Below are 24,916 nucleotides of genomic sequence, written 5' to 3'. Positions count from 1 at the left end.
TAGTACAGTAGGTACTCTTCATTCTTATTGCTGAATAAAAGCCATGTTGGCTTAGGAAAGATTTAGTAAAAGTTATTATTATCAAATACTCGTGTTTAGGGGCGTCCAAACTGGAAAACTGAAAAATCTCTTTAAAAAAATGTAATTAAAAAAAATATTGTTTTTAAATTTTATTTTGGAAAAAAGCTAAAAAAATCAACGGAAAAAATGTCTCCAAGAGGATGAGTTATAAAGCATAAAATCCAAATATTAACAGAATAAAGGCAAACTTTATAAGCGGTAGAAAATGAATGAGTGAATTTTATTGGCAATAGAATTGAACTATTGCATGCGAACCTCTAACACAAACCAACTAAAGCTCGAACCCATGCTAAACAGCATGCATGTATTTTAATCCGGTCTGTAAAACGGTTGAAAGCCACAGGGTAAAACCTCCCAAGGAGACCAGAAGTTCAGCGTTTACCCTTGGAGTAAACGGACCGGTACGCCTTGTCCACCTTCGGACAGTGGAGCTTAGTGTGGGCTTTCGGTCCTGTAGCGCCGCACAGAGGGCACACGTACTGCCACAGGACAGGACACAGGACATCTCCCGAGCGGTCCTTCAGCCAATGAGACTTGTAGACCACCTCGGGCTCCCCGTTACGTTTGCAGAAACGGCACAGCATGTACGCGGGTGCAGACTCTGGTGTCTTCGGCTGCTTCTGCCCTTGCCCTGCTTCCAGCCCTCCTTCTGCGGGAACATCCAGCAGATCGCCACCTGGTGCACGAATGGGGAACTGCCTTGTGCATCGGGTCGGATCATCTGCTACACAGTTCACCTGACGGTCGTTTTTTTCCAGCAGAGCGTCCAGTTCCGAAGGAATCATCTGCTCTGGAGGATCCGGAGTTGTCGGGTTCCGACTCACGATCCTTCGAACTGCGTCCGACAAGCCAAAGTAGTCCCGCCAGGGCTGGAACCTTGCGCCGCCTGGTTCCATGTGGGACTTGGTCCTTCACTGTAAGTTGGTATGGGAAGTGTTTGTTTAGTAGGACAACGTGCACCGTCTCAACTTTTTAACTTGTTGTAGCAACAAACCTTTAAAAAATGAATAAAAAGCCTGGACTTGTTATTCTGCTGCTTCTTCTTCTCGTCGTCTTTTGCTGTAATGGTCTAATTGCTAGCATGACAATTAAACAGATGCATACCGCCACCTACTGTACCAGGTGCATACCGCCACCTATTGTACCGGAGTATATCAATGGGCAATTTACTTCTTTTACATTCAGTTGAGTAGGAGAGAAATCCAATAATAGTACTACTACTAATAATGGTAATAAATATTCTATAATCATAATAGTGGTAATAATAATTTTAATAATCTATATTCTGTTGCACAGCGGTCGAGTGGTTCGCGCGCAGACTTCACAGCTAGGAGACCCGAGTTCAATCCCACCCTCGGCCATCTCTGTGGAGTTTGAATGTTCTCCGTGTATGCGTGGCTTTCCTCCCCCATTCCAAAAACATGCCAGATTAATTGGCCACTTCAAATTGTCCATAGGTATGAATGTAGGTGGGAATGGTTGTTTGTCTATATGTGCCCTGTGATTGGCTGGCCACCAGTCCAGGATGGACAGCTGGGATAGGTTCCAGTACCCCCTGCAACCCTGGTGAGGATAAGCGGTAGAAAATGAATGAATGAATGTATATTCTTGTCTACAGTCCTGTGTCCTTTAAATACATGATCACCCCCTCTGTATATGTCCAACGCCCCCCCCCAAGGGGCCCTAATGTCCCTAGTGTACTCTCCATGCTCCACTCCATTCCTCTTTTAGTCATCCTTTCCCTTAGCTTCATACGCTGGTCCCTATATTTCCACAATGTAACAGTGTATGTTCCACATTCTCTATGGCCTCACATTCTAGACATATTTCACACGTACTTTTACCTACTAAAATATGTTTTATTGAACCCAGTATGATCCAATCGTAGCCTCGTTAAAATAGTTTCCTCTTTTGTGTTTTTCATCTTCACCCCTTGTGCTTTAACATCTTTTTGTATTTTGTAATATTGCCTTCCCCCTTTATCCATATCCCATCTGCTTTGCCATTTTTCCGTGATTTGTGTTTTGATAATTGCCTTTATTTCTCCTTTACCCAAAGGTACATTGATCATGTCCATCATTCTAGTCCCTCTTTTAGCTATTCTATCCGCTCCTCATTCCCCTCCACTCCGATATCAGGCACCCAGCATCATCTGTATTTATATCTAAGTAACTCATTCATTCATTTTCTACCGCTTATCCTCACCAGGGTCTCGGGCGTGCTGGAGCCTATCCCAGCTGTCCACCCTGGACTGGTGGCCAGCCAATCCCAGGGCACATATAGACAAACAACCATTCCCACCCACATTCATACACTGCAACATTTTCATTTCATTTAATTTCTACCGCTTTTCCTCACGAGGGTTGCAGGGGTGCTGGAGCCTATCCCAGCTGTCTTTGGCAAGAGGCGGGGTACACCCTGGACTGGTGGCCAGCCAATCACAGGGCACATATAGACAAACAACCATTCACACTCACATTCATACCTATGGACAATTTGGAGTGGCCAATTAACCTAGCATGTTTTTGGAATGTGGGAGGAAACCAGAGTACCCGGAGAAAACCCACGCATGCACGGGGAGAACATGCGAACTCCACACAGAGATGGCCGAGGGAGGAATTGAACCCTGGTCTCATAGCTGTGAGGTCTGCGTGCTAACCACTTGTCTGCCGTGCCACCATACACTACAACAAATTACTGTAAAATACATGGTATTTTGAACAATAGTGTACCGTTCTCCATTAATACAGTTGAATACTGTAAATTCAAACGTCTCTGAGGAACAAGCAAGCTTTTGTAAAATCTTACGGTACAATACAGTATTTATTTTGCAAAATTACAAATTCAACACAATTAAAAACTAGGTCTAAACACTGGTGTTTTAATTTGAGATCGAGGGAACAATAACTAGAAAACGAAGAATTTGTTTTCATACGGACTGTTAAACTGAAAGCACCAAACTGGACGGAGCACTTGAGGAGGCGACACCTGCTCCTTTTGCCCCTCCTCTCTCAACTGCGCGGCGTATCATCGTCATCATCCATCCTGCACCCCAGAAGGTAAACATATCTTGCTAAAGTCCGAAGAATGGTATGTGATTTTGTGTTAAATTAACATTTATTAAGAGCAGCTTTTTTGTGCCGAAAACGTCGAGTGAAAATTAGCGCCGCAAGATAGCATAACGCTACTAGCTAATTTAGCAAAGCTGTGGACAAAGGTTTAGTTTTTCTTTGAGTTACTTAAAACAGTTACTTAACTTAACTGTTACTTAAATTTGATTTGCTGGCTACATCGCTCTATTTTACCAGTTCTTTTTTTTAAACAAAACAGTTTAGGGAGACGCTTGTTGAGGCAAAAAGCTAAATAACAGCTTCTAATGTGTACTATTGTAATATATATCTTGAGAGTGTATTTTAAAGATTGTGTGTAGTTGAGATCATTTTGTTGTGAAGGCCTGAAAACAGTGAAAACATGATATTGTCTGCCCAATGCATCCTTCAAGTGTGGTTTCCCTGGATGCACAATAACTTTCTGTAAGTTTTCAGCCTTTCGCTCTCACACGCATTGCCATAAATATGTAAATAATGTAACTAAACTGGATAATGCAGGAGATTTAGTATAAAGTGTGATGATATCCGGGGTCTTCTCTTACACCTGACAAGTCATATAACTGATGGCAAGACTGTCTCATGCCCTTTTAGACATTGTGACAAAACATTTACAGTTACGTCAACATTCACATCACATGTGTCCAGAAAGCATAAATATTACCTGGAAGGAACTCTAGTTGAGTCCATAGCAAGTACAAGCAGCACGAGGGATCAGAATGATGAGGACTGCAATACACTGCTGGAGAATCCTACTCAGTCCAGTGATGAGGACATGGAGGTCTACACCGAAAAAGCAGTGAAGGGGAATTTGTCAGACATTTGGCCTTGTTTTATTTGAAATTACAAGCAAAATTGCTCCTTCCATCCTCCACCGTTCAAACAATAATTGAGCATTATCAGGAAATACATGACATCAATCAGTCTCACCTACTTTCCAAGCTTAATCAGAAGTTGACATCACTTAGACTTTCTGAAGCTGACAGAAATACTGTCATAGATACGCTAAAAAATGAGGATCTCCACAGGACTACCAAGACCCACACACTGAAAACTGACCACAAAAGAAAAACGTTTTTCAAAAGTAACTTTAATTATGTAAAGCCAGTGTCTATTTATTTTGGACAGAATGAGTCTAAGAAAGAGTGTTTTGGACAATATGTTCCTGTGAAAAAGACGATCGAGTCGCTCATCCTTCATTCCATGGCTTTCATCTGCAGAGGAAAAACACACCATTGACTTAGCAGCTGCTAGAGTTCCCTTTTCACTAATGGCAATTACAGAAAAAGCAAAACATTGCTTTATTGGAATGGAATTGATTTTTCAGCATCAAAAGGAAATAACTACGCGTCAAATGGAAATTTCTTATCAGAACAATCAAATGAGAGCAAAAGCAGATGTTTTTCATATCGGACAGTGGAAATGGCCATTTAAAGGCAATACTGCAGACTGGCCTGTAGGTGGTGCTGTACCTTGCATGGGAAGATCAGATGGAGTAATCATGGCTCAACAACACAAGGCCTGGTTCTGCCGTGTCTTTCAGGTGTGCTGACTCGGCAATGAGATCCTGGTGTGCTTTTATTTTGAAGACAGGACGTAACCGGATACACCGCACCAAATTGGCTCCCATGTTGCATTGAGTTGTGAACAAGCAAAATTGTATTTACTCTTCAGTTGGTGAAAAAAGGTACGTTAATCATCACAAGAACCACCCCATTGCTATCATCACAACAGCTCAGGTAGGCGTTAAGCGCTAGCAGTTAGCACAAGTTAGCAGTTTGCTAGCAGGCCACACAGCCTCGAGCTCGCCTGCCTGAACAGTCAGCGAAGAAGCGTCATCTGAGGGCTAAGCTAACACGCTGTGGCTAAATCCAGTGGATTCATTGCTACTGCTTATCGGGACTGTTGTTCAGCGACAGTCACTTGGAAGACATACTTAACTTTTTGAAATGCATTTTACCCAGACAAAAGGCGCTAACGAGAGAGGAGACATTTTAATGCGCAGAACTTAAATCTGAATTATGTCTGTATTTATGCTGTGAAATCATCATTGGACCTGCTCCTTGGACCTGCTCCTGATAAGTGACGCCAGATAAGAATTCTTGTTGATGAAATGAGAAAATATGATGTTAACCCCTTACGCAAAGAATGTCTTATCATTTGCCAAAACATCGTTAAGCAGTACCCCTGTAGTTTTGCTGATATGACAAGAGGAGGTGTCATCATTGCTGGTGGTTTTACGTCACTCCTTTCTCAAGTGTGAACACGAATTGAAAACATAAATCGGACTTGGATATTGAAACGACACCGAATATCAAGACAGTCTGGACAACTTCAGAGGCCAACTGATTCTTCCTGTTGCAACGACACATCATCAGTAGGGTAAAACTAACCTGTCTCACGACGGTCTAAACCCAGCTCACGTTCCCTATTCAGCCGGACCCTCCACTTGAAGAAACCTATGAGACGGTGGAGCAGAAGCGGCAACAATTGGTAAACATCTACGGGCAAGAAGGAATTCAAGGCAGTGAGAGGGCAGAAGTGATAAACTTGATGAAAACAACATTCTGTCTTCAGCGTAACCAAATCAATGAGACTCCAGCACCTTCCATTGAAGATTTAAGACTCCAGTGGCCCTACCTTGTTACCCAAAAGGGTATCTACTGTCACTTTGAGTTGCGTTTTGCATGCCTTGGAGCTATCCATTGAAGGATGTGGACAACGCATAGAGAAGTATTTAAGGACAAAACTGGACAGTTTGAAGATGGGGAATTGACTCTATGCATCATCCAGTTGCTGATGGCTTACTTCAATGAGAGAACAGAGGAACTGATACTCTTTGCTGATGTAAGTTTTGTTTTGCATCACTTCTCGTGTCTACTGTGACTGTACATGCAATTCCATTCTTAATATGGATGTCGATGTTATACAGATGTCTGCCACTGCAGCTGATGTTGAGCGCACCCTGACCGTCCCAGCCAGTCCACGACTGATTCTACTGGGTAAGTGTCATGAAAGCATGACAGTATAGAACAAAGTAAGTCTGTCTTTCTGTGGCTCCATCTGTCTAATTTATCTTTTTCTGTCTCCTAAACTTATGTTTTGTCGTTGATTTAGTTCCCCCATAACTTTTTTTTTTTGCTATCTCAAGTTGTGGAAACAAATTAATTGCAAAGAGCACAACTTATGATACTTGATATACGTAAATACAATAGAAAATATGTGGATAGGTGTTGCACACTTGAATGAAGACTCAGTGTAACTTTTTATGTTCCGTATTTAGTATGTTATCCAGCAAAATACACAGACTTTGCAATGAATACATTGAACACATTTCTGTCCAGCTTTCCTTATAGCACTATAGTTCACTGTGTGTGTATTCATCTAAAACACCAGTTAAACAACAACAAAATAGCTTCGAACTAAGGCCACACAAACATGAAGTTGCACAAAATACACTGTTTGAAAGATAAAACAATATCTAGATAAGAGGTGGCACTTTCTGTGAACTTCTTATCCTCATATAGGGCCCTTATACCCATATTTGTTTTCCATCAAAATGTATTTGTCTATGCATCAGTTGCTGGTGATGGAGTCACATTGGGCCATTGGATGATCAGCGTTGAAAGCCAGGGCCCCGTTTCACGAAGTAGGTTTAGTGAAAACTCTGAGTATGTTAACCCTGAAATGAGGGAAACTTTGAGTTTTCCGTTTCACAAAGGGAGGTAAGAGAGGAGTACCTCCAGCCTGTTTCACAGAGAGAGGACTCTGACAGACTCTGTGAACATAACCTGGTCGGGACCGGGTTTTCTTCAATGAACCTCGAGTTTCTTTCTGTCTCCGCCCTCTTACGTTACACACGGTGTGATTCATTCATTGTCGTGCGTGTTTAACGCCAGTTTGGTCGTTTTTCTTCAAGGTGTGCTGTGTGTCGCATTGTTTTTTGAACCATGGCATGTCCGTTTGTAGAAGACCCTGTAGACGAAGAGGCACTACTACTCAGAAGAGAGCTCCGCATTCGTAGGGAAGTTATCCACAGGCCGAGATTGGACACGCTATCATTTCCAGATAATTTTCTTTTCGAACGGTACCGCTTCACTTCACCATCCATCACTTACATCCATAATCTCATCCGCCAGGACATTCAAAACATCACCAACCGTGGAAGTCCACTGTCATCCACCCAGATTCCGTGTGTTGCTCTTCGGTTTTTTGCCAACTGAAGTTTTTTATATAATATAGGTGATGCAGAAAACATTAGCAAGGCCACCGTCTGCACAGCTGTGAGAAAAGTGTCCCTAGCACTAAAAAGACGAATCAACTCCTTCGTTGTGTTCCCGGGACATAAACCCGTGGGGGTCATCAAGGAGGAATTCCACAGAATTGCAGGTGAATGTAGAAATCAGTTAAAATGTATGATTATAAATCATATTCAGTTAATGACATGGTGCTGCAACCTCACACTGGGATTTGTCATTTTAATTTCTTTTAGGATTCCCTGGTGTGATAGGGTGCATCGATGGGATGCACATTCCCATCGTTGCTCCTTCAGAAAATGGAGACTATGTGAACAGAAAATCCATTCACAGCATCAATGTGCAGGTAGATTGAATGTCAGACTGCATCAAACTGCAAAAACTCAAAATCATACCAACAATATTTGTCTTATTTCTGGTCAAAATGTCTAATTTCTGATCAAAACGAATCACACCTAAAAGTAAATTGTTTTTAGACAATGTTCACGTGTTTCAATCACATTTCACTTAAAAAAATAATTTGAAAAATCTGTCAGTGGAGCAAGTTTGTTATTTCTACTTATTTCAATTGAAAATGTGCGTGAAACAAGTGAAAATTGCCTGGAAACCAGTTACTTTTTATGTGGTGTCTTAAGTGTAAAGACATTTGATGAGAAATGTAGACCAACTACATGGTCACCCATGGTGAATCGAGGGAACGGGGCTCCATTGATGAGGGCTTTTTAAAGTCGTGGTGCACGCGCTTAACTCAGAGTGAACAAACTCTGTGTTGATTGAACCAATTGAAATCACCTGTTCTGAAACCCGTAACTCAGAGTTTCCTGTCTCAGAGTAGATCAACTCAGAGTTCAGGGTTAGACTCAGAGTTGGTTGAACCTGCTTCGTGAAACGGGGCCCAGGTCATCTGTGAAGGCGCCCAAAAATCCTTCATCACAGGGCTTGCTGCAGTTTTTGCAACCTTCTATGTGTTCAACCTGCGGTACCAAGAAGAAGCGGCAAGGACACTGGAGTTTGTTCAAAGGTAAATTTTCTGTCAGAAAATAGTGTTACCCCTCTTTCCAGCTCTATTATGAAATAGAATTTCACAAACGGGTGGTCTGGCAATCAATACCAGCAGAGTCGGCGCCCAGGTAGGCGTGTTCGCACTTGGGCATGCCCTGAAGTCTGACCATATGCTCATCCATCTCTTTCAGCTGTTCCTGCAGGACCAGACTTTACCCAGCCATCTACTTCCTGTACTTGTACTCACGCGAAGGGAGTCGGCTTGCTAACGCTACCACACTACCATACAGTACTACCACAGTACTATGGAGTGATGATGGCATGATGGAATGATGATGGAGCACACAGACCTCACAGCTCGGAGACTGCAGTTCAATCCCACCCTCGGCCATCTCTGTGTGGAGTTTGAATGTTCTCCCCGTGCATGCGTGGGTTTTCTCCACGTACTCCGGTTTCCCTCCCCCATTCCAAAAACATGCTAGGTTAATAATTCCAATATGTGAACTTTTTTGGTCCAAAGATGAAGTCCGCATGAGAGGTGGATGTCCTTAAAGTAAATCATGCACCCCCTACTTGGACTAGCATAACTTCTACATGTCTATAGTTCACATGTGTTCAGATGAAGTGTGGACTTCATCTTAGGACCAAAAAAGTTCCTCAACAGCAAATAGGGTGCATGCATTCTACGACAGTTTGCTAATTTGCTTTTAAAATAATTTGTGCGCAAAATGTCCCCAAAAAGAAATAGGAGCAGGAAAATGTTTTATAAGAAAACTGTATATAAAAATATTTGAATTGTATGATAAATGTTTTCAACTATATACAGTAGATAAATATATGAATATATAAAATATATATTCTTAATATATAAAAAATATATATGATTCATAAACACTCAATGCTCTTCTGCCCCCCTTACAGGCAGAGAGGACAGAGGTAGTCGGCATCTAGTGATGGATGACCTCAGCAAGTGTGGTGGTTCCACCTGCTGCAGTTGTCACAGCCAATCTGAAAATGACAAACATTGAAGGCGTTATTCACATCCTTCTTACATACGTTGTCTTTTACTGTAGGCATTACTAGCACTACAATAGTACTAAGTACAGTTAGTACACGTTGGCTTGTTAAGTACTGTATGTGTCCTGATATGTTCTGATTTAATTGAATGTCATTACCCATAGCATGTCATCCATTCCCTCAGACCCACAATGGTGGCACAGGTTCTTGAGGCATTCTAATTAAAAAAAAAACATACACACACAAACCTTGATTAATTTGACAGAATGGTGACAAATATCCACAAACTATCACTTGGATAATAAATTGTAACACAAACAAAAGCAGCCAAACGGTAGCACGCCCGATTCACGGAGAAGAGTTCTGGCAATATCTTCACCTTTGCTGGTGTCTAAGGTCAGGGGCTGGTCTTCCAGTATACACTGAGCAAACTGAAGACAAATTATTAGATATGGACACAATGAATTACTTTGTATGGGGGGAGGGGGAGTTACAGATAATGAATAAAGCGCAGGACTAATACAAGCTTAAAAGCTGTTATGAATATTCTATGTGTGCATAAGACAGACTGAGTCAACATTACAAGTCTGGCTATATGAAACTACAACTGTACTCACTTTCAAGGCTAAGACACCACGTGATGTACCATCACGCTGAAGTCCATGGGGAAGGGTACCACATGTCCACCTTGACACTTTGCAGTCCCTCGTCTGCATGAATGCCCTTTGAAGAAATGATACAGATAGTGATGTTTATGTTTAGATAGATGTTTTTAACTGCTTTCTTTAAGTTCTTCTTACCTTCTTGTTTCCAGGCATCTTTTTATTTGATCTTCAGTTTCCCCAAATGGATCCACAAACAAGGTCCGCTTTTCATGGGGATAAATAACCTTTCGGAAGGTAACAACTTTCACAACTTTTCCACTACAACTACCACTAAGTGAGACAATGAAAATAGATTCATATTTGTTTAAAATGTTTCCTAAGCTGTAATCATAAACTTCATATGAGTCCCAATAAGGACTATTTTATTGTTATTCAAAGTGACAGTCAAAGCTTTACCGTTAACATCCAGTGATGATGTTTGTTAAAAATCCCCACAATGAGGTTGATATGCATAGGATCCACCTGAAAATCAATCCAAACAAACAACTTGAAGGATAATGAAGTAAAATGTGACAATAAAAGCTATTGTGTAATCATTACTTAATTAGAAAAATATGTTCTCTACTAAGTTTGGGCTTGGAGGTATTGTGAGTCCAAATGCGTGTCATTTCATAGCTGTCATTGACAGCAGCTTGTTCAACATTGTTGGTGTATCGTTGAACAAGCAACGTTAGATATGCATTGATCACCTTAAAGACAACAAAAAGATAACGTTTCCACACAACACAGAAACATATTTAAACACTAATGTATGTATTCATGGATTAAAATATTGCCCAGAAGTCCCTAGCAAGGCCAACTAATGAAACAACAAATATACAAACACACATTCTTCTTATAAAGCATCTAAAGTCTGTAATTCAAAAGTCAATAATTTTTACCTCACTCTCAAGCGCTTGGCCAGGAGCGATCCTTGCAATGTCCCAACAAAAAAAGTTTATAATTTTCTATTTTTGATAGCAGCACATGGTCACTAGAATGCTTCCCAATCCACACTGTTTGTAGATCTACAAAAGTGAAAAGTACTAGTTAATCACAGTTACAAGACTGAACACTGATTTAGAAACATTTAAACATCCATGCATACCAGATTTATTTTGTTTGTAAAGGCAAAATGTGAACATACATTTTTGTACTTCTGTTTCACTGTATGTGCCACTATTTAGGGATGCAACACATCCTTCAGCTGGAGAGTCTTTACATTCAGGTCTTTCTGCACCTGGGACAGTGACTGGGAGGACAGAGGCAGTTGGTCCTGTGGCAGCGAGGACAGAGACAGCTGGGACAGTGGCTGTAGGCGTGGCGGCGAGGACAATGGCGGAAGGGACAGAAGCAGTCGGCACAGTGGCTGTCAAGTGTGGCGGGGACAGACGTAGCTTGGACAGTGGCTGCAGGTCTTGTGGTGGCGAGGGCTGAGGCTACTGCGACAATCACCAAAGGTCTTGTGCCGGGAAGGACAATGACTGCAGGTCTTGTGGCAGTGAGGACAGTGGCAGTGGGATCAGACACACCTGGCACATTGATAGCAGTTCCTGTGGCAGCGGATTCACCAATTTTGGAGGGAATGCGCAGATTCTCCTGCCTGAAATGTTTTAGGAAGGTCATGCTGATTTCTTTGTAATCCACTCCATTGTCCCCAAGAAGATCAGCACTTTTCCCGTGGATTGTTGTGATGGTGAAGGGCCCAAGAAAATTGGATTCCAGCTTCCTTACGCTGTTGGCTCCTCACATTCTGTCGCCACACTCTGTCACCCGCTGCAAAGCTGACTTGCTTCCGTTTCAAACTAATCTCTTGCACCGTTTTCTGCTGAGATCGGGACACGTTTTTGAGGACTGTGTCCCTGATCTCATCAAGCCGCCTAATGTCCTTGCAAACTGTCTCTGCTCCAATATAATCCTCCACACCGCTGTCCATCTGTAAAATAGACAATAGCTCATGCTATACTTTCATTCTACAAATACATTAACTATGAAAGACCAGGATGGATAGGATCAGGAATGAGGGATCAGAGGGATGTTACATGTTAGAGGCCTTGGAGATAAAGTCCTTTAGGCCAGACTGAAATGGTTGGGACATGTCCAGAGGAGAGATAGTCAATATATTTGTGGAAGGATGCTGCCAGATAGGAGGCGTAGAGGAAGACCAAAGAGGAGGTTTATGGATGTAGTGAAAAAGGACATGAGGGTAGTTGGTGTGAGAGAGACAGCTACAGAAGACAGGGTTGGATGGAGGAGATTGATTTGCTGTGGTGACCCCTGAAGGGAAAAGCCCAAAGAGAAAGAAGAAGAATAGATTCCAATAAGATGCAAGTTCTGTGCTTACCGCATTTACAAACTCACTCCCCTGGTCTGTGAGAATGCGTTTAGGTGCTTCAAATTGATGAACAAATTTAAGCGTTTGTTCCGTGACCTCCTCAGCCCTTTTTGTCTTAAGGGGATAGGCTTGTGACCACTTGGTGAAATAGTCCATCATCACGCACACATATGTGTGTCCATTGTTTGTGGTGGTCAGTTTGCCAATGAGGTCCATACCCACAAGTTCAAATGGCTGTGTGACCTAAAAAAAAAAAACAAAAAACAGTGAAACATTAAATTAGCTTTGACACCAGCCAGAACACCCAGAACACAGCGACCTTAGTGAGGATTAGCGGCATAGAAAATAGATGGATGCACCAACCAGTTCTATTGTTCATACTGCTTAAGCTTACTTGTGTGTGACTCCTGCTCGGTTAGCCCAGCTCTCCCTACCCATCCGCCAGCTTTTTGCCAAACGCAAGCTGTTTACCTGATCTGGTGTTCGTGGTGAGATTTTCTGTTGTTTTCCTTTTTTCCTTCGCCACCCCCTTGTGTTGCTCATTTGGATTTTGCTTTGGACTTGCTATTAAAAGACACTAAAACTGCTCCTCGTGTTGCCCGCCTCTGCATCTGGGGTCCAAACCCCAACATACCGTCACACCCAAATGCAAGCTGTAACAAAGTTGGTCAGGAGCAGAACAGGGAGGAGAAACTGAGCAAATAAAATGTATTTAAACGGAATACCAAAGTAAAGCAGACAAAAGCTAACTTATCCAGTACAACCACATGGACTAATATAACCTTCACTAAAATGCAGATTATTAGAGCAATAATGCAGGGAGATGACAGAATGACAAAGTAATAAAAGAAATGATACCTTTATGGGAGTATGTTGGACATTTTGCTTTATGGTATGCTGAGCCGCCTGGCAGACAGTACATTCTGACACCTGTGTAAAGAGCACAAGATGGATGTAAACTACACAAGTTGGAAGAAAGACGTACATGAGAATAATTACTTTTCCAACAGTATGTTACGATGCTGAAGTTGGCTTATGATACAGCACTTGAAGGTAAATATAAGGTGGAATTGAAGGTCACATAATGACTAATTGTATTGTTTTTCCAGATGGTCTGTATTTGGTGACGCTTCTTAATGTGAGAACATTTCATGTAAGACATTGCCTTTTCCTGACGGTGACTATTGTATTTGTGAATAAAGGCACATTAAAATAAAGACATTTTCTTACCATCTTGTCCATATTAGACCTGGTCTACTTCGAAAACTCTTAGGCCTAGACTTCTCTAATCAGGACTGGATTAATCTACAGACTTCTAAGACTCTTAAAACAGAGTTTGTGATTTGTGACATCTTTCTTTGTTAAAATACAAGAAAAGGGTCATGACCGCAATATGAGCCAGTAACTAACTTGGCGAGTACTATTTTTGTCCAGCCAGTGTGCATAGATGTATAAGGAGGCATCAAGCATAGATAGCTACAGTATTACCAGAAGAATAGTCAAAGGAGTCATGTGAACTATAGACATATAGACGTTACGCTGGTCAAAGTAGGGGATGCATGCAAATCTCGGCAGGCCCAAAATCCGCCCTGCCGTAGAATATATGCACCCATATTTGCTGTTGAGCAAACCATGTGAACTACATACATGTAGAAATCATCTTCGTCCATGTGGGGGTGCAAAACCCACAGTTGGAATTTGATATTGTCGATTCTGGCAGGCATGCAAAACACGGCACAACACCGGAAGCAAAGGTTACACAGTAACCTTAAATTACAATGGCTGTGGCTTAACAGAGGACCACGTTAGCATCTTCCTTGTGCCTTGCGCCTTTATTTATGACCTGGCATCCTGATAAACAATAAACAAACAAATACACAATCACATTTCCCACAATAGGCTTTTCAGTTAAGGTGCGGCTTATTTCCCTCTCATACTCACATTTCACAAACGCTAAATGAGGCTAACATTAACATAACAACACAAATGATACATTTCAACATATTTCACTCACATGACTGGTTAGCATCATTTACCGGAGGGGGCAACAGAAATGTCAATGTAGCAAAACATAGAGCCTCTTGTTAGTCTGGCTAGTTAAGACTGGATAATATGTCAAACAACTTCATTTTACTGAACACTTAATGCCTTTTTACAACAAATACACCGAAATAGAAAGTACTATAGGCTGTTTCTTAGCTAGCTTAGCAACGCAGGGGCCTCTTGTCATCGAGCCAACACTCGTTAACTGTAATACACGTCTCCAATACACTCGGACACGTCACAAAAACGCTCAACATCAAAAACACTTAATACAGTACTAGGACAGAACTAGTAAACTAATATTTTGCATTACCTGTGGATTAACAGAGACATGACCAGTTAGCATCTTCCTCACGCCTTGCGCCCTTATTTCTCCTGCGCATGGGCAGAGCGTACAGGCATAGTCTCCAATTTATCCACAATGGGACCAGATTACCACCTACTGGCGAAAAATGGTAACTGACCCTCTACATACGAATAGAGTAGTTCAATAGAAAATAAAAAATAGAGGCGGTGTCTGTTAACACAATAACAAAAGATGCGGCATTCCACCGATTACACTAGCTTGGCGAAGAGGTCTTGGAATCCTGCGTCCACCTCCTCCTTTGTCACCATTTCCACTTCCTGTCAGAATATTTAGCATAGTTAGCATAGCACGGTTTATCAATGCTACTGAAGATCAAGATCTGCGCTGACCGGGTCGTCAAACGGCCTGAACACACACACACACAGTTAGCCAGCATCATACACTTCCTGTTTGACAAACTTACTTACTTACACGGCCTAAGTGCGTTTCTCGCGGATGTCGCGGATGCAGAAGTCACCGTTGAGGTTCGGCTCGGAGGTGGCGGGCCCCACCAGGTACTCGCCGGGCGGCAGCTTGAAGCGCGAGCTGACCTCTGTAAGGTTGATGAAGGTCTCGGACCTGGCGGTCTGAGCGTACGTCAGGAAGAAGTTGTTGTCCCGGTGCGCCTGCTGCCCGCCGTGGAACCAAGGCGGGAAAACAGCCAGTCAGCGTCGACAACCCCCATTTACCCGGAGCGTGACCTGCCACCCCACCTGTTTGGGAACCTGCCAGATGAGAAGAGATCAGCCTTTGAGCTTTTTTGGCATTCCTGCAAACGCTCATCCCACCTCGTAGAAGGCCAATCCAATGGTGTGCATGTCCCCCCAACACACTTTCCAAGCTTCCTGTGGTTCCTCTGCATCAGACCCACCACCAAGCGGCAGCCCACCCCGCCGTCGTCAGGGTCATCGTCTTCTTCGTCCAACCTGATGATGACCCGCGGCTTCATCCAGAAGGTGTCTGGGGAGGAAACCACATGGGGTCAACATAGCGAGCTAAGCCAATGGGGGCCGCTCACAGGGGTGGTTCCTGCAGCCACCGGCCGTGGAGCTGCGATGCCACGATCCGTCAAACTTGTTGACGCTCCAGTGCTTGACGAGTCATCCAAGATGGTGTCAGGAGTCAAAGTGAGAGTAGTGACGCAGGAAGTCTTTGTGGGACATCCTGTCGATCAAATCATCATAAAGGTCATTACAGTCCATGTTAGCACGTTAGCAGGCAGTTATCACATCCACTTTAATTTACTGCAAGCTAAAGGCTAACGCTAATGTTTGATACCCGTCACTCCAAGTGCCGGTCCACTCCACCTGACCCGAGGGTTCCTCATGCACACCAGCTTCTCCTGATGACTTCTGTAGTTGACCTGCACGCACAAAGGTCACACAAAGGTCAGCAGCCATCTCGCATGCACAGGATGCGTCCTCTGACCTTTACAGCGCCTGTCAGCGAGTAGGCGTGGTTTTTGACCAACTTCTGGCACGTGACCTCTGAGTCCGCGGCGCTGGTGATCTGTGGAGAAACGGCCACATGTGAGGGTCATGAGTGACTCTTTGCTAACTAACAGTTCGGGGGCACAGCCACATCGCTGCTGTGGAACAGGGGTGTCCAACTCATTTTCAGCATAATGGCAGTCCTCAGAGGGCCAGATGGAACTTCTGCATGGAACCAAATGCAATCAAATGTAATGTCAAATAAATGGAACTACTCCTTCATGTTAAAGAATTCTAAATCATCATACAAATAAGCTGCAAAGAATATGAATATGTATAGAATATGTATGACACATGTAGCATTTGAGCAAAAAAGGCTGCTCTCAGCCTTGCATCCAACAGATGGTTTGATGACAACAATTTGTTTGTATGCACATGAGACCTGCAAACATGAAATCATTGCAACAGCCGCTACACATAAATAATATGAAATAAAGTAAAACTATATTGGTCAGGTTTTTCCCAGATGCTGCCTGTCCTTGAACACACCAAGTGGATTCTCTCTCTACTATCGATTGATCATGTTCTGAAAAAGATAAACACAAAACAAAATGCAAGCTCAATCCTTGAGCTCCTTTCCTTGACCGGTGGGCCTGAGGACGCATGGAAGGTCAGCAGCCAATGGCAACCGAGGTGAGTCGTCACTATTGCAATGTGGCAAAGAGATGGAAAATGGTGCGGGTGGATGTGCACGCGGTCTCCCACCTTGAGGGTGTCAGGGGCGATCACCCGGTGCATCACGTACCCACCCGTTCCAAACACCCCGTCCAGGGGGAACACTGCAAAAACAGCCATAGTTATTACATGAAGAGATGAAGCCAAATATTCTTATTAATATCATAAAGTGAGATAACATGTACTTTCATAATGCTAGCAAAATGTACTTCCATATTCTAGATATGGGAATATTGTTCTTTATTGATAAGAAACGTGTGCTGTTATAATTGCTAGTTGTTCTAATGTTATGCTTGTTTTAAGCAGAAATACAAAGATTACTAGATATGGGAAAAGGAGATAAATCTTCATTTGACATACTTGATGTCAACCAAAATGCACCACAATAAACACATCCTGAAAACAAAAATGTCCAAACAAATGGTACCGTCGCAAAAGAAGTACTGCCAAAAATACAAAATACAAGCCAGGGCGCATGGAGTACCAGACAGGCGGCAGGCGGAAATAAATGGCTTAACTTATGTATCATGTGCCTTCGGTTTCAACTCAAAACTAATCCACTTCAAAAAGAGAGTTTGGATTTTTTGACATGAAGTTGTATGGCATCCCTATCAACAGCATACTGCAGCAAGGTGACTTTTTGTGATGCAAATGTATTACTCTTTTGAACGCATATTGTTCTATACTGCTGATGTGAATGTCATAGAACTTCATGTCCAAAAATCAAAACTGTCCCTTTAAACTTGTATTAAAATTATTTATATACGTACACGCTCACACAAAGACTTCAGTCCAACCGCATGATCATACTAACATCAAACCAGTCCTTCACAAAAATAGTTGATCTCCCATTCTCTATTTGTATTTTTTTCCACCTCTGTATATAAGAATCTTAACAATGGTTGTATATCTTGGATATTTTGTATATACCTTATTAAACTGTCTTTTTTTACTTTGACTTTTTGTATACTTTTTTTAAACTTAACTATTCCACTGAAAGGAGAAGCTCTCGTTGTACATCTTGTATAATGACAATACATAAAGGCCATTCCTTTCCAACTATTTCACACCTTAATTACGTGACGTAGTGCTTCACTGCATGGACCCAACTTCTTTGGTGGTGGTGGACTAGATGGAAAGACTTGGCAGGGTTGCAAATACTACTAAGGTGTGTTCCGCTGCTTTGAAAGAAAGCAGAAGCGGAAGCAATATAATCCAGCATTTGTTCCATGGGTGTGACTCCATTGAAGGTCTTTGGAGGCTTCATGGCTTTCTTCATCACACTATAGAACTGGACCTTTGACAAAAGGTTGTCCAATCTGTCCTTATCTCTGTTTGGTTGGATTATGCTCAGCATCTCATCCATTACCTGAAAATAATGTAATGTGGCTTAATGCATAATATAAAGCTATATTATTAAATCAGCCTATTTGTCATCTACTGAGGCTTCATGAAATGCAATTATCTGTGAACATTACAGACAGCTAGTCTCTGACCAGGTCATGACAATATGACAAATATCAGTATATGTCACATATTTGGACAGAAACTAAATCTTTTTACTCACATAGTCCAGTTCTTTGAAACACGGGTAAGCTTCTAAAATGTTGGTTGCTCTTTCCTGTGGCTTGAAAACATAACATAACATTATCAGACATAATAAAGTGTCTTCTTGAGTCCAACTCAAGGTTGAGTAGATGGGCTACTGCTGCTTTGTTTGGCTTCCTAGGCTCCTTAGACATACCTTGGAGGGTTTTGGAGAGTCTGGCCTGGTTCTTCTGGCTGTTTAGCAGCTCAGCAGAACCTGCTGGAAGCGAGAAAAAGAGAAGACATTAGCTTTGTGTTTTTAAAAGCTCTGATAGACAGCAGAACCCGCTGGACCTGCATCGTCTTCAGTAGTTTCCTGCTGAGTCCCCGGAGTGCTGAACCCACCAGATGGCTGCGTCTCAGAAAGTTTTCTGGACTGGAAACTAATCTTTGATGTCATCCCTGGAGATAGTAGGTCTTCTCCAATACTAGCGGCTGAACTGCAGTACAATACACTTGTCATTAAATGCCAAAGCTGTCTATTCCACAGCACCGCAAGTGGCATTCCAACCATTCCCAGTCTTTCCATGCTTTATCACTAAAACCATATTGTGACTGTCACAATAGTTTTACCATCTACACCATGTGTGAACTCTGACCAGTTACGCTTGTTATAATGCAGTACAAGATGGACATATACTTTACCATAGGGTACACTACATGACATACATGACATGACAGATTTTTTCCATATACCTTTTGGCTTGTCTACATTTGACACTCCTTTTGTCTTGACACGATTTTATGTAAAAACTCAATCCTTTCGATGTCCATTTAATATTCCTTTTTGTTGTTGGTATTTCAACATCATTCTGAGACCCTGTATTAACATCAGACATCTTTAATCATATAGTCCGTCAACCATTCCATCAGCCAACAAAAGCCATCAGACCAGAGAATTTTGTTTCTCATGGTCTGAGAGTCATTCAGGTGCTTTTTGGCAAATTCCAGACGGGCTGCCATGTTCCTTTTACTAAGGAGTGGCTTTCGTCTGGCCACTCTACCATACAGGCCTGATTGGTGGATTGCTGCAGAGATGGTTGTCCTTCTGGAAGGCTCTCCTCTCTTCACAGAGGAACGCTGGAGCTCTGACAGACTGACCATCGGGGCCTTGGTCACCTCCCTGACTAAGGCCCTTCTTCCCCGATCGCTCAGTTTAGAAGGCCGGCCAGCTCTAGGAAGAGTCCTGGTGGTTCCAAACGTCTTCCATTTACGAATAATGGAGGCCACTGTGCTCATTGGGACCTTCAAAGCAGCAGACATTTTTCTGTATCCTTCCCCAGATTTGTGCCTCAAGACAATCCTGTCTCGCAGGTCTACAGACAGTTCTTTTGACTTCATGCTTGGTGTTTGTGCTCTGACATGCACAGTCAACTGTGGGACCTTATATAGACAGTTATTATATTTCCAAATCATGTCCAATCAACTGAATTTACTGCAGGTGGACTCCAATTAAGCTGTAGAAAGATCTCAAGGATGATCAGTGGAAAAAAGATGCACCTGAACTCAATTTTGAGCTTCATGGCAAAGGCTGTGAATACTTATGTAAATGTGATTTTTTTGTTTTCTATTTTTAATCAATTTAAAACATGTCAAAAAAATTTTTTTTCACATTGTCATAATGGAGTATTTTGTGTAGAATTTTGAGATAAGAGATTAATTTAATTCAGTTTGGAATGAGGCTGTAACATGACAAAATGTAGAAACAGTGAAGCGCTGTGAATACTTTCTGGATGCACTGTATCTGGTCCGGGAACCAGATACTGGTCCATCCCCCACACATACTCCCAACTCCACCCCATCTACCCATCTAAGGACATCTACAAAAAGCGCTGGGATGCAAGAATCGGGGCTGACTTACTTCTAATCATCGGGAGGCTGCAGGCGGACTTTGGAAGAGAAACTACTAATTAACCCCAACAAAATATGATAGATAAATAACTAACAAAAAATATTATCAAGTAATCCAAACAAAACAACAACAACAAAAAAATAAACAGATATTATGAAACCTAGGAACGCACTACTAAATAGCTCCTACAATTCTTGTCCCTCTTTTAGCTATTCTATCCGCTCCCTCATTCGCCTCCACTCCAATATGTGCAGGCACCCAGCATCATCTGTGTAACAGGGTTATAATGTTGTTGTAAATATTCTACATATGTTAATGTTATAATTACACAAGTTTCTGTTTCATTGAAGTGATACCTGATGTGTTTGTGTTGTCATGTTTATGTGGAACGCTGAGAACGTCCCCATGTACCCCCTACTGCTCCTAATTAGTGTAACACCTCCGGTGTATATAAGTTTTGGCCACTCCTTCCTACTTCCTTTATATTCATGCTCTCCATGAGAGAGGAAGGCATGTGTGTGGCTTGACAAATGTCTTTTTTTAAAACGTTGTTTCTTATTTTTATCTCCTGTTGGAATCTGTGTAGGGGGCACGTTACTCGACCACATTGTAACTACAACTTGTTTATTGTCCTCCATCAGGTATGCTATTTATGTTTCACTTTGTACTTTTCTTTTTATTCATGACCTCCATGAGAGAGGGGCACGTTACTCGACCACATTGTAACTACAACATGTTTATTGTCCTCCATCAGCCGAGAATAAAGTGCAGCAACTGCGGCAACCCGGCGCGGAGTCAAACACCACCGGTTCCACTTGGTGCCGTGACGACCCGTTGCATCGCCGACCAACGCTCGTCTGGTCCCCGGGGTACGCTGCTCTGCTGGCCGCCACCGCTGCTGCTCGCCCCCTCCCTCCTCTGCGCCGGAAGACGACGACGACGGCGCGCGCTGCCGCGTGCACGCGAAGTGTGGTAACGCGCACGCTGTTTTGCCGTGTGTGCTACTTCGTTTTCTATTGGTTGGTGCTGGCGATACTATTTTTACCGGCTACTGCGGCTTATGGTAACTTTTGTCATTAAGTTGTTACTGTGATTGTTTGTATATAGGAGAAGAAAATAACCCAAATCCATAACATGCCAGCCTGTATGTGTATGTGTTATTGAAGTGGGCTTGGAGTTGAATACTGCTTGTGTCTATATTGCCCTCTTATACTGCTCTGGTTTATTCAGCTCACTATTGTTTGGGGACACCTAGTATATACCGGTACATTTTTTTTCAGGTTCCTGCAATGGCTGGTTATAGGCATGGTGTCACATTTGGGAAGGGGGGGGGTATGTTAGCATCCCCAAGCTGTCCCAGCTTCATGATAAACCCTTCAGATGTTACCCCGCAGCCTATCCCCACCGCTAGCTCCACTCCAATTACCCAAGCGGTGCCTGAGCCTACACAAGTCATATCCGTTGAGGATTTTGGAGACATGGTTTCAACACTGGCTAGACAGATTGGAGACAGCATCTCAACCAATCTTAGCACTATACACCAGACTGGTGCCTTTCAGCCCCAGTCCCCCACAATGAACAAGTCTCCCAGCCATGATGGTTCAGCACAAGTGAAAGTGGTTGTGCAGCAAGACGTCGAGGCACCACCTTACTTCAGGGGCGATCGTGCAGATGCATTCTCTGTTCATGAATGGGTGGACATGATGGCGTGTTACCTGAATAGAGTTAAATGTGAAACCCAGGCAGAAATGTTTGAGCTGATTATGTCAAGACTAACAGGCAAAGCAAGAGATGGACTACTGGATTCGCCTTAACAAGTCCATTGATGCACCCGATGAGTGTCTCCATAGGCGGGGCAAATCTGTTGAGGACCCCAGTGTGGAAGTGGTTTTGATGTTTATCACTGTCCTGACCCTGGCCTTGCCATGTCATTTCAACTGAAGGCACCTGAACGGTGGACAGCAGCTGAGGTTCAAGAACGTCTGGATTCTCACATGAGAACTGTTAGAAATGCAGCAGCCCAGTCTCAACAAATGGTCAGCTTGTTGTCGGCCCACAACCGAAACCTGGCGACTGATCCTTCCATGTCGCAGGCCTTTGTGGCACCTCAGCAGACATTCCCTCTTGTCTCGCCACCTTTCCCTACCAAGCTTTTGTGAAGCTTAAGGATGGTTTCACCACAGCCCCGGTGCTTGCCATCCCTGATCCCCATCTGCAGTTTGTGGTTGAAGTGGATGCGTCAGATATTGGAGTCGGAGCCGTCCTGTCCCAGATCGGTCCTAAGGACGGTAAACTGCATCCATGTGCCTTTCTGTCAAAAAAATTGTCTTCAGCAGAGTGCAATTACGACATTGGGGATCGTGAATTATTGGCAGTCAAGACAGCTCTTGAAGAATGGAGACACTGGCTGGAGGGGTCTACGCTGCCGTTCCAGGTATGGACTGACCACAAGAATCTAGAATATCTCAAATCCGCCAAGAGATTAAATTCTCGACAGGCTAGGTGGTCATTGTTTTTCAGCCGTTTCAATTTTACTTTGTCATACCGTCCTGGTTCCAAGAACACCAAGCCTGATGCTTTGTCCCGTATTTTTTTTCCGTCGGAAAAGGAACCTGAGGTCGCAACCATCCTACCTAACTCATGTTTTGTCTCTGCTGTGCAGTGGGCAATAGAAGATAAGGTCAGGGAGGCAGGACTTGAAGTGCCTCGGCCCCCAAACTGCCCTCCAGAGAAATTATTTGTTGTGGAAACCATGAGGGGTCCAGTCATTCATTGGGCTCATACCAATAAGACCTCATGCCACCCGGGGGTGAAAAAGACCTTGTTTGTAACCCAGCAACGCTTTTGGTGGCCCAACATGGCGAAGGATGTTTCCGAATATGTCTCTGCCTGTCCTGTCTGTGCGGCTAACAAATCTTCACCACAGAAACCCATGGGAGAACTCAGGCCCTTGTCTATTCCCCACCGGCCCTGGTCCCATATCTCGTTGGATTTCGTTTGTGGACTGCCCCCGTCAGAGGAGAAGACGGTGGTACTCACAGTCGTGGACAGATTTTCCAAGATGTCCAGGTTCATTCCGTTTGTTAAAATTCCCTCGGCCAAAGAAACGGCCGAGGCATTACTGAACAATATATTTTGCATTTTTGGTTTCCCGCAGGACATAGTGTCCGATCGTGGTCCTCAATTTGTCTCCTTGTTTTGGAAGGAATTTTGTGTCTTGCTGGGATCCACAGTCAGTCTCTCATCTGGATTTCATCCCCAGTCTAATGGACAGGCAGAGAGGATCAACCAAGTGCTCGAGACAAAGTTGCGGTGCCTCGCCTCTCAAAACCCCTCTTCTTGGGCTAAACAACTCTTGTGGGTGGAGTTGGCCCACAACACCTTGCCTAGCGCATCCACCGGTATGTCTCCACATCACGTGGTATTTGGTCACCAACCCTCCTTGTTCCCCTCGCTCGTCAAGGATTCCGTTGTGCCCTCCGCCTTGGCCTTGGTGGGGCGCATCAAGAGAGTTTGGCAGAGGGCTCGCAACAACCTTCAAAGACAGTCGGATATCTACAAGGTGGCGGCGGATCGTAAAAGAATTCCTGCTCCTGCCTATACGGTGGGCCAAAGAGTTTGGTTATCCTCCAAGACCCTTCCTCTGAGAGTGGAGTCGAAGAAGCTGGCCCCCAGGTTCGTTGGCCCATTTCCAATCTCCAAAGTGATTAATCCTGTCTCCGTTCGTCTAAAACTACCTAGGTCCATGCGAACCCACCCATCCTTTCATGTAAGTCAGATCAAGCCTGCAAAAACCAGCACCCTGGTCCCACCAGCCAGCCACCCGCCGCCCGCCCGAATCATTGATGGAGGTCCTGTTTACACAGTCCGGAGACTGCTGGCTTCCCGACGACGGGGCTGAGGTTGGCAGTATCTCGTCGACTGGGAGGGGTATGGACCTGAGGAACGCCAATGGGTACCCTCCCGGTTCATTTTGGATCCCTCCCTCATCGAAGACTTTCATTTAGCTCACCCTGAGGTTCCTGGGCCGTCAGGAGCCGGCCATTGAGGGAGGGGTTCTGTCATGCCTGTCATCGCCTACCCCGCCTTCACCTTGAAGACCCCGCCTCCTGCCTGATTGCGCTCAGGTGTCCCTCATCACCTGATTACCTTCTTGCTATTTATTGCCTCTGATGCCTCCTGTCTGGTGCAAGTTCGTTGAACATTCATGTCTCGTCCTAGCACTCCTTGTTATCGTCTCGCCTGGTTTTCGACCCTTGCCTGCTTTTCGACCACCCCTCCTGCCTGCCGCTCTCGGATACCGTTGCCTTATTGGACTGACTTACCGTGTACCGACCTTCACCCTTGTGTAGTACCTGCCAACTCTGCCTTTGGGTCCTCCTTCCCACGTCCCCTCGTGACACATCCGTAGAGCTTATTTTTGGCCATCCATGCAGCTTATCTCTGAAAGACTTCCCGATAATGAATCGGTCTCTGAAGCG

General features: G+C 43.6%; 2 protein-coding genes, 2 long non-coding RNA genes and 1 pseudogene across 6 annotated transcripts; 1 reads left to right on the top strand and 4 right to left on the bottom strand.

Moving 5' to 3' along the window:
- Nucleotides 1-278: 278 nt before the first annotated feature.
- On the bottom strand, nt 279-9,389 carry LOC131137441 (nanos homolog 3-like). 3 transcript variants are annotated; one of them, XM_078798164.1, is made up of 2 exons: nt 9,366-9,389; nt 279-995 (listed from the first exon to the last, which is right to left on the bottom strand). In XM_078798164.1, the coding sequence occupies exon 2, from the start codon at nt 975-977 to the stop codon at nt 453-455; it is 525 nt and encodes a 174-aa protein (XP_078654290.1). In that variant the 5' UTR covers nt 978-995; nt 9,366-9,389; the 3' UTR covers nt 279-452. The 3 variants fall into 3 exon arrangements, with proteins under 3 accessions (XP_078654290.1, XP_078654289.1, XP_057941412.2); XM_078798163.1 differs by lacking the exon at nt 9,366-9,389 and adding an exon at nt 3,853-4,212; XM_058085429.2 differs by lacking the exon at nt 9,366-9,389 and adding an exon at nt 1,076-1,379.
- Nucleotides 4,690-8,469, top strand: LOC144901967 (uncharacterized; annotated as a pseudogene).
- A 1,711-nt stretch (nt 9,390-11,100) lies between the features above and the next one.
- On the bottom strand, nt 11,101-13,629 carry LOC131137437 (uncharacterized). Its single transcript, XR_013630198.1, has 3 exons — nt 13,301-13,629; nt 12,452-13,047; nt 11,101-12,043 (listed from the first exon to the last, which is right to left on the bottom strand). It is a non-coding gene; the product is annotated as an uncharacterized LOC131137437 (long non-coding RNA).
- Nucleotides 13,630-15,788: 2,159 nt separating this feature from the next.
- Nucleotides 15,789-17,116, bottom strand: LOC144901966 (uncharacterized). Its single transcript, XM_078798011.1, has 4 exons — nt 17,027-17,116; nt 16,260-16,340; nt 16,110-16,194; nt 15,789-15,995 (listed from the first exon to the last, which is right to left on the bottom strand). Exons 1-4 carry the CDS (start codon nt 17,114-17,116, stop codon nt 15,814-15,816), a joined length of 438 nt encoding a protein of 145 aa, XP_078654137.1. The 3' UTR covers nt 15,789-15,813.
- A 1,475-nt stretch (nt 17,117-18,591) lies between these two features.
- LOC144902005 (uncharacterized) lies at nt 18,592-18,934 on the bottom strand. Its single transcript, XR_013630229.1, has 3 exons — nt 18,878-18,934; nt 18,741-18,800; nt 18,592-18,623 (listed from the first exon to the last, which is right to left on the bottom strand). It is a non-coding gene; the product is annotated as an uncharacterized LOC144902005 (long non-coding RNA).
- Between the last annotated feature and the right edge of the window lie 5,982 nt (nt 18,935-24,916).

This window comes from Doryrhamphus excisus, linkage group LG17 (assembly GCF_037039965.1).
Source record: "Doryrhamphus excisus strain RoL-2023G ecotype Guam linkage group LG17, RoL_Dexc_Guam_v1.1, whole genome shotgun sequence".
In the NCBI taxonomy this organism is placed as follows: Eukaryota; Metazoa; Chordata; class Actinopteri; order Syngnathiformes; family Syngnathidae; genus Doryrhamphus; species Doryrhamphus excisus.
The sequence above is the reverse complement of the archived record's forward strand: the minus strand, read 5'-3'. Positions and strand labels throughout refer to the sequence as shown.